Below are 9892 nucleotides of genomic sequence, written 5' to 3' on the forward strand. Positions count from 1 at the left end.
CCCCTTCCCTGTGCCCACCCAGATCCCTGTGCCCACCCAGATCCCTGCCACCCCTTCCCTGTGCCCACCCAGGCCAGCAGGGAACAGGGTCCCTCTCCTCTCCCCCGCTCCCACCGCGAGGCCTTAATGTCATTAACCCCTTTGGCTCTAATGACCCTGATAATGGCTGCAAAGCCTTCCCTCCTGGTCCCTCAGCAGCTGCAGACCTGCAGACCTCCAACCCCACCGTGCCTTTCTTCTCCCCAGGCCCCCATTCCCACCTCCAGCAGCAGCCCCCCTCCTCCTCACGCCCAGGGGCAGCGGGTTCTGGCTCTGGCTCCGCTCCAGCCCTTCCTCCACCCTCTCCTCTGCATGTTTTTCCTCCTTGGCTGCACGTTTGAAGGCCCTGATCCAACACCAGAAGTTCACAGAGCTCTCCCCATCCACTCCAAGCAGGTTTTGGATCACGGGGCTGCAAGGAAAATTCATCCCAGGGTGCAGTTTTTAAGAGTGAGTTTAAACAGCGAAGCCCGGGCCTGGATTTGGCTCCTTTGCTGACCTTTCAGAAAAGTCTCTTCTCGTTTTGTTTGGCTTCTTTACCAGCTCTGGAGCTGCCTGTGGGTTTGGTAGTGGTTCAGGTTACTTGCTCATGGCCTGTTCTTCTCCCCCTGCCTTTCAAGAAGAGTTCACTCGAGGATTTATAACAGGTCTTTGGTAGCACCCGTTGTACTTCAATCTGTAAAACCATTTCAGTTTAACCACCTGTTTTCACACGCTCGTAATTTCACAAAGCATCCACCTTTTGGGATACAATTTTCCATGCTTCAGCTCTTGCCCAAGGTGCTATTTTTATTTCCCCACCCCCCGAAATAAAATTCCAAATCCATTCCACATTTCTGAGCTTGGCCCGAGGCAAGAAACTTCCCCCCATTTGAAAATATTTCTAACCACACTTCTTGTCATGGAGCTCAAAGGGAAAAGGTGATGCTTGGGAGCTGCCACCAACACTCCAGGAGGACAAATGGAGCTTGGCCATGGGCTGAAAACCCTAATTCAGCCCACAGACTTGGAAAGGAGCTGCCTCCCCTCTCCTCAAGCAGTGGGTGGGATGGAGCTCCACCAGCTTGGGTGCAGCCAGCACGCTGGTGTGCCCAGGTGGCCAAGGAGCATCCTGGCTTGTGTCAGCACTGGGGGGGCCAGCAGGAGCAGGGCAGGGATCATCTCCCTGTGCTGGGCACTGAGGAGAGGACACCTCAAATCCTGGGGTCAGGTCTGGGCCCCTCAGCACAAGAAGGACATGGAGGGGCTGGAGCGTGTCCAGGGAAGGGCAAAGGAGCTGGGGAAGGGGCTGGAGCAGAAGGAGAAGGGGCTGGAGAACTTGTGAGGAGCAGCTGAGGGAGCTGGGGGTGTCCAGCCTGGAGACAAGGAGGTGAGGGGAGACCTGCTGGCTCTGCAGCTGCTGAGAGGAGGTTGGAGCCAGGGGGGTCGGGCTCTGCTCCCCAGGAACAAGGGATGGGACAAGAGGAAATGGCCTCAAGTTGTGCCAGGGGAGGTTCAGATTGGAAACTGGGAACAATTTCTTCCTGGCAAGGGTTGTCAGGCCCTGGCCCAGGCTGCCCAGGGTGGAGTCCCCATCCCTGGGGGGGGTTTCAAAGCCATGAAGTTGTGGTGCTGAGGGACATGGGGCAGTGGTGGCCTTGGCAGGGCTGGGTTAATGGTTGGCTGAAGAAAATGTGCTCAAATCTGCACCTGGAAGATGCACATAGCTGATGAGATCCCTCACCCACATTTAGCTCAACCGCTTGTTGAGGCTGCCTGGCTTCACTGGCCAGATCAAGTCCTCCTCATCCATCAGCTGGGTATATAGACCCTACCAGGGTCTACCAGCCAAGCTGGCTTGGTGCTGCTAATGAGCAGGAGTTGACACCAGTCACTGGTGATTCAGCAGGCTGGGTGAAGTGTGTAGTTGGCTTTTTCTGCCCTTTTTTTCATAAATAGATGTCAACAGAGCTGTTATCACAGGTGGAAGGGGTTTAGCCCTGAGCCCCCTCAAGGCATTGCCAACTCTTGATAGAACCCATAACTCATTTTCACTTCCATTAATGGTTTGCACCTATTTCTAGAAGGTTTCTTCTAGAAGGGAGCTGGTGGTGGGTGCCCTGGTGATAGATCTGCTATGTCCTAAGGCAGGAACTGGCTGAACTGGGGGTTCTCAGGAGATGGTGGCATCTCAGGACATGCATGGCAGTGATGCTTTTGGCACTTCGATTTCAGACAAACCATGAGCTGACCCAAACCTTTGGGGTTAGGTGGAATTTTGGAAACTGGTAGATGAGAGCTGTGAGGTCCTCAGCTCTGCCTAAGCTGAGTGGGGGGGTGTGTGTGCTCCATATCCACCTGCTCCTGTGTGCTCCACAGGATTTGGTCCTAAATGTTAAGGAGAAAGAAATAGAAATACCTAGGGATGTCATGGGCACCTTGAATCATGAGAGGGTCGGAAATGGCCCCTGAAGGTGTCTGGCTTGGAGTCCTAGATGTGAATTTTAAAGCTTCTTTCTAGGTTGTGTTTCAAGGATGATTTTATTTGATTTTATGTTGAAATCTGCTCTTCTGCATTGATTTTAGATGTAATTTCTTCCCTGAAAGGTTTGTCAGGCCCTGGGCCAGGCTGCCCAGGGCAGGGCTGGAGTCCCCATCCCTGGAGGGGTTTCCAAGCCGTGTAGATGTGGTGCTGAGAGCCATGGGTCAGTGGTGGCCTTGGCAGGGCTGGGTTAATGGTTGGACTGGATGATCTGAGAGGTCTTTCCAACCAAAAGGATTCCATGATTCTGCTATTCCAAGGTGGCTCCTCCATCACAAGAGCCCACAGCCAGGCTCTGACCCAGCCTCTCCTGGCATCAGTGGGAGCTTTTCCACCAAAATGGACTTTTGGGCACATTTGCAACTGCCTCACTACTTACAGGTGGGTTCAAAGCCTCCCTGAAGTCAGTAGGAACCTCTCCAGTGACCTCAGCTTTGGGAGCAGCTGTGGTTCAAAGGGTCAGTGGGGTCTGTGGGAGAAACCAGCGCAGCTTGTAAAACACAGGCCAGGTTTTTTTCCTTTCATTTCTCACTCCTTGCTCTTCAAGACACCTCAGGAAATGAAATGCCAAGAAATAACACCAGGGAAATACTCAGGCTGGAAGATCAAGCGGTCAAAGTCGTCAGGAAATAGTTTTAAAAAACCCTCACGTTGCTCCAGAAATGTTGTCTCAGCTTCCCTGAGCTGCTTCTGGTTTCCCCCCGTGTTAAAGGCAACATCTCACTTCTTTAGTTGGACCTGTCCCCATTCCTGTCACCACAGTGGTCCCAAGCTGCTCCCCCAAGGGCCACAGACATGGCAAACAGATCAGTCCCCACCCCAAAGTTGGGGGCGAGCTGCCTCCAACCACAGTTTGTCCAACACGTTGTCCAAGAACATTTTGCTCCTCCTGTCTTGTAAGAGGAGTTGGAGAGTTGTCCTGCCCTGCAGAGCTGTCCCACCCATGACCCCCACAGGTTCATTTCTGGTGGCATGAGTCTGTCTTTCACTCTGAGCTCTGGTTTGGAAACTCAGATGCCCACCTTGCAGCTGCCAGAAGACAGGAGAAAAGGGGATGGGAGAAAGAAATTTGTGGTAGCACAGCTGGATCAGAAGAACTGTGAGGCAGGAACAAAGGAGCAGAGATCATAGGATGGTCTGGGTTGGAAGGAACCTTAAAGATCATCTAGTCCCAACCCCCTGCATGGGCAGGGACACTTCCCACCAGCCCAGGCTGCTCCAAGCCCCATCCAACCTGCACTTCAACACTGCCAGGGATGGGGCAGCCACAGCTTCCCTGGGCAGCCTGGGCCAGGCTCTCACCACCCTCATGGGGAAGAGTTTCTTCCTAATGTCTACCCTAGATCTACTCCCTTTCAAGTGACCCAGCTATTTTGATACCTTTTCTGCCTCCAGCTCCTTTTCTGCAGAAGCACCAGGAGGTGACTAGGACATGGCCCTACATGACCATGAAGCCATCTCATCTACCTGAACCTGGGAAGGGCTTTACACTCTTTTCTGGAGAAGCTCCTTCCCTCTCCAAGGACACTTTTCTCCCACAGGGGACACATCCTGGAGTACTGTGTTCAGTTTTGGTCGTTGCTGTAGAGAAAAGATGAAGACAGGCTGGAGAGGGTCCAGAGAAAGGCCATGAGGAGGATCTGAAGGACCTGTCCAGAGAAGGGTCACGAGGATGATCTGAAGAACCTGTCATAGGAGGAAAGACAGAGAACTGGGTGTGTTCAGCCTTGAGAAGGCTCAGGGGAGACCTTATCACCATGTACCAGTAGCTCAAGGGTGGTTACCAAGAAGATGGAGACTCCCTTTTTACAAGGAGTCACATGGAAAAGACAAGGGGTCAATGGGTCCAAGTTCCTCCTGGGGAGATTCCCATTGGATTCCAGGAGAAAATTTAGCACTATGAGAAGATTTAGAGAGTGGAATGATCTCCCAAGGGAAGAGGTGGAGTCCCCTACACTGGGCAGTTTTAAGACAGGGTGCTGGGCCACCTCATTTCAAGGATATTATCACCTAGAAAGGTTGGACCAGATGATCCTTGAGGTCCTTTCCAACCTAGCATCCTATGATTCTAGGACCCTCTTTCCTCCATCCCAGAGCCCAGCCAGCAGCAGAGCCAGCCCTGGTGCCACCAGACGTGGATCCCAAGACCAAGCAGGCTGTCCCACCACCAGGGCACAGGGAGCAGCTTGGGGTGGTCCCAGGCTGGGAGTTGCTCTCCAGGTGTTGAAAGCCCACAAAGCCCCATGCAAACCCAGCACATGATACTTGAGAAAGTGACATTTGAACAAAATAACACACATTTTAACACTCCTTCCCACCCAGCTTCTGGTTGCTGCCACCAGCAGATAGAAACTACAGCACAGCAGAACAGGATTGAGGTGTGAGAGAGGCTGGTCTCTCCCCCTCCCATCTTGGCTCCGAAAGACAAGTATCCTGTGGAGCCTTGAGGTTCCAGGGAGTTGGACAAACCCAACCCTTTCTTGCCACTTCCATGGACAGGGATGGAAAGCTGCCAGCCTAGGAGGGGGTGGGAAGCTCCTTTGCTCCAGGCTGCACCATGAGGCCACATCTGGCCTGTTCCCCCTGAGCACTTTGGGAAGTTTACAACAGAGAAGGGTTGGAGCTGGGCCCACCAGGCAGAACATTTCTCCTGTGCACCAAAACCTGGCCCCTTACAATGCCAGTGACCCCTTCCCATTGGAAGCCTGATGCTCCTAATGACTATCACAAAAATAGGCCAGAAATGGGGGGAAAACCCCACCTTGTAGGGACAAGCACAAGCTCCCCCTCACATCTCAGCACACACTTTGCCACCAACACACCACCCAGAGCTTCAGTGGCCCCAAAGAGCACCTGAGCACACAAGTGACCTGCAAATGCAGCAAAAAAATCATCCAAACAAATCAGTTTTCAACCCATTCCTGGGCAAGCAACAAAAGTTGTAGCTGTGGGACATAAAACCAGGCTCACCCAGGCAAACCTCTGCCTCACAAGTCATAAATCTGGGGTGGAATTTCTCTCCCTTTTCTCCTTGGAAAGGGTTTCCCTGCTGTGGCTGCCAGATGCAGTTGGAGGCCAGGCTGCCACCTTCTCAGGTCAGGGTTTGGGTAGAAGGAGGGACCTAATCCCTTTTTTCATCACATTGAATGAAACTATAAACCATACCTTTTAATTCCCTCTAATTAAATTTCTCCCTGGAAAAGTGGAAATGTTGTTGCTTGGTATTTTCTCACCCAAGGTGGCAGGAAGCATTTTGGAAGAGGAAGCTGGCCAGGGAGCTGAGGGACATGCCTGAGGTGCTCTGATGGATGAAGATCACCCCAAGGCTAACAAGTCTTGAGTCCAGGACACACAGCAGGTCACTCACCTCCACACTTGCCTTCAGACTCTGAGAGAGTGCAAATCCAGCTGAAACAGGGTCCAGCTCTCCACATTCTGGTTGGAAAAGACCTTTAAGATCACTGAGTCCAACCATAACCTAACTCTACCAACCACTTACCCAGCTTTGCCAAGTCCAGTGCTTAAACCATGAGCATCTTCTAGAATCACAGAATCCCAGACTGGTTTGGGTTGGAAGTGAGACCTTTAAAGGCCACTTAAAACTCCCTGCATGGGCAGGGACACCTCCCACCAGCCCAGGTTGCTCCAAGCCCCATCCAACCTGGCCAACATGGGAGGAGATGTGCTTGCAGATGAGAAAAATCTGGAGACAAGAGCTTTGCAGGGGCTAAAGGCTTCTGTGCTCAGTGCAGTGTCTGACAGTTGTGTCTACACTAATATGCTTTGCAGGTTTAGGAGTAAGTGAAGCTGGAGTCTGAGGTGCAGCACACTCCAGAGGTCATTAGGAAACCAGTCCAGACATCTGCAGTTAACTAACAAAAATCAGGGGAATTCTTCACATCCCCAAAAGTTACAGGAACGTGCATTTGGGAGGAAGCAGGTACTTAAATTAATCCTTTCCAAATGAACAGATGCAATAAAAATGGAATTAACACCCCGTGCAGATAAAACTACTTCTGCTCCCTTCCACATTGAGGCTTGTGTTGCATTTTCTGTTGGTCTCAGGAAGATTCCTGATGGCTCTGAAATGGCACAAGGAGCTGCAAAAGTCACACAAGGCTTTACCTCTTGATCTCCTGGCCTGGTTTGGGAGATAATGTTCCCCATTAACCAGGATTCAGGAACCTGCCAACCTGTTTGGAATCTGTTTTTTGAAGGGGGCAAAAGAAGCTCATAGTCACTTTTCACGACAGGGTGTGTTCCTTGGTGGAAATGAGGAGAAGAAGGAGGAGCTGCAGGGAGAAGTGTCTCAAAAACCCTGCTCAAGATGGCAGGGAGGGAAGGAGGGCTGTGAAGACCAGTGAATAACAACACTTCACATCTAAACAAACAATAAGTTTAATAACTCTGCAACTTGAGCATCCAAATGAATATCATTTTAACCCTCATAGTATCAACATCTAAAGATCAACACAATAAAGGGATTTTAGAGCATTTTTACAATTCTGGCCCCTAAACAAGGCATATTTGAAGTTCTCTCTGCTATTTTCTTCTCCTTTGGTAGAAAATTCAGTCAGTCCCAAGGCTTTTTTACCCACCCCCCACCCCCCTCTTCTTCTTCACCTCCTTGAAGACATGTTTCTGTTCAGGATCATCCTCCGGATTTTCTCTTCATTCTTTAAAGTATTGGCTTTTACAGCACAGTTCTTGTCTTGCTGGTCTTTAATCAGCTGTTCCAGTTCAGCCAGTTCAGCTTTTAATGGTTCTACAGCACTGTCTGTGATGCTGGAAAGAGACACAAAGAACATGATGTTGCTGGACCACCTCGTGCTGCTTCAGGTGACTTGAGCCTGCAAGGAAGTACAAGTCAACATCTGAAAGGTCACCAAGGATTTCAAGCTGTGTCCATCCTTCTTGAAGGAAGGCTTGGAGTAAGAGGCAGAAAGCAAACAACAGGGACAGGAGGAGAATATTGGTCCAGAGAAATCACTCACAATTCAACAGGAAAACAGTCATTTCTTAGCTAACCTGATTATTTTTTTTTCCTCTTAAAACCTGCTCAAACCAGCTTTGCAGTTGCTCCCCCCAACTCCATGCACACAACCAGCACTGAGTTAATTCTGCCCAGCCAGAAGCTGCAACCTCCTGGCCCAGGATGGGACCTGGCAAGAACCAGAGAAGCTGTGGCAAATCCAGGGAATCCTTTTGGTTGGAAAAGCCCTCTCAGATCATCCAGTCCAACCATTCACCCAGCCCTGCCAAGGCCACCCCTGCCCCATGTCCCTCAGCACCACATCTCCAGGGCTTGGAAACCCCTCCAGGGATGGGGACTCCACCCTGGACAGCCTGGGCCAGGGCCTGACAACCCTTGCCAGGAAGAAATTGTTCCTAATTTCCAATCTAAACCTCCCCTGGCACAACTTGAGGCCATTTCCTCTTGTCCCATCCCTTGTTCCTGGGGAGCAGAGCCCGACCTCCCTGGCTCCAACCTCCTCTCAGCAGCTGCAGAGCCAGCAGGTCTCCCCTCACCTCCTTGTCTCCAGGCTGGACACCCCCAGCTCCCTCAGCTGCTCCTCACAAGCTCTCCAGACCCTTCTCCTTCTGCTCCAGCCCCTTCCCCAGCTCCTTTGCCCTTCCCTGGACACGCTCCAGCCCCTCCATGTCCTTCTTGTGCTGAGGGGCCCAGCCCTGACCCCAGGATTTGAGGTGTCCCCTCCCCAGTGCCCAGCACAGAGGGACAATCTCTGCTCTAGTCAATAAACAGTTCTAGTATTTAATCTATAAATCCTATGCCAATAAACCACAAGTACACAGATGGACCTGAAGTTCACAAATCATTTCACTTTCCTCTCCTTTCTACCACATTAGCAGAAATTACAAACAGCATCACCAGACATAGCACCCAGTGGGATCCTTCAGTTGGTCTTCCACAGAAGAAAACAAAGACATGCATCCAAATCCCATTCCAAATGGGAAGCACTGTCTTCCCCACTGATACCCTGGAATGAAGGGGTGGACATGCCTCAGCAGTACACTGAGCTGATGAGGATCTCAAAGGAAACCTTGGGAAGTACAAATGACTTGTTTGGCAAGGCTAAAGTGCATTCAGGGAGTAAGGACAGGTCTGGAGCAAGGCCTGGGACTTCCTCCCTGTCACTGGGTGTGGTACCAAGGAGAGTCACTCAGTGCCTCAGTTTCTCCAACCATAAAATGAAGCTAAACCCCATTTCCTTTCTCCTTGCAGGGTGTGTTCTGAGGCAAAGCACAGTTCTTAAAGCCTGTCAAGGTTTTGGGCTGGCAGGTGCTATGTTAAGTGCAAGGAATTAACATCCTTATACCTTAAATGGGAACCAAAGCCTTAATTCCCAGCCCAACCAGCAGGCTAAGTCAGGCAGCTGTGAATTTCCAACATTTAACACCTTGTTGCCTACCAGGAAAGGACTTAGCTAAGAAACCCAGCCCTATTTGCCACCACCCACTTGATTCAAGGAACAGCAAATCTCTCCAGGCTGACTTTGAGTCCAAGAAGATCCAGATCTAGCCCAGAGGAAACAATCTGGAAGGGACATTTTTCTTTCCAAGTAGCATAAAAATATATTGGTGAGACAAATAAAGCCAAAGAAACCACCTTCTTTGTGTTATGAGCATCACTTTCTTGGCTTTCCAATGCTTTTTAACCTTGCACAGGTAACAACACCAGTTATTAACACCACTGCAGAACACCTGGAATTCAGTGGCACAAAGAGACAGGTTGTGATTTAGGAATCCCCTCTAGTCCCCATTCAAAATCTAGTTGGTTTACTGAGCTCTTCCCTCCACGTGTTTGAAACAAGAAGGAAACAAATGTCCTTCTCACAGCAGCATTTGCATCTCTGCTGCCACCACCTCAAGTGAAATTGAGCTGCAAATGGAACTTAACCCTTCAAAAACCAATTCAGACTGCAAAAAAAAAAATATAAAGAGACAACTTCAAACCAAACAAAACAAAACAAAACCAAAAAGGCTGTTGGCAAATCTGCTGTTCTGGTTTGATGGGTTTTTGGTAGTGGGAGAAGGGCCCCAGGGGTGGCTCTGGTAAGAAGCTGAGAAGCTCCTCCTGCTCCAAACCAGCCAAGGAGTCATTAGAGGGACAATGGATGAACCTCTGCCACTGACATATGGAAGGACTGATGTAAGAGCTGAGCAGAGAAGGACCTGGGGGACAAGAGCTGTGCTGGGGAAGGAGAGCAGTGCTGGTGGTTGGTGAGGAAGGAGGGGAGGAAGGTGCCCAAGCAGAAGTTTCCCTGCAGCCCATGGGGAGATGGCAGCTGTGCCCCTGCATCCATGGAGGAA

At 50.7% G+C, this 9892-nt stretch overlaps 1 protein-coding gene across 1 annotated transcript in view; it reads right to left on the bottom strand.

Moving 5' to 3' along the window:
• Window positions 1–7179: 7179 nt before the first annotated feature.
• TRAF3IP1 (TNF receptor-associated factor 3 interacting protein 1) overlaps window positions 7180–9892 on the bottom strand; it is a 50303-nt gene continuing 47590 nt past the window's right edge. Inside the window, exon 15 of the mRNA XM_010001512.1 lies at window positions 7180–7345. Within this exon, the coding sequence (XP_009999814.1) occupies window positions 7180–7345 (166 nt within the window). The remainder of the gene's footprint in view (window positions 7346–9892) is intronic.

Source organism: Chaetura pelagica, unplaced genomic scaffold (assembly GCF_000747805.2).
Source record: "Chaetura pelagica isolate M959 unplaced genomic scaffold, ChaPel_1.0 scaffold767, whole genome shotgun sequence".
Lineage (NCBI taxonomy): Eukaryota > Metazoa > Chordata > Aves > Apodiformes > Apodidae > Chaetura > Chaetura pelagica.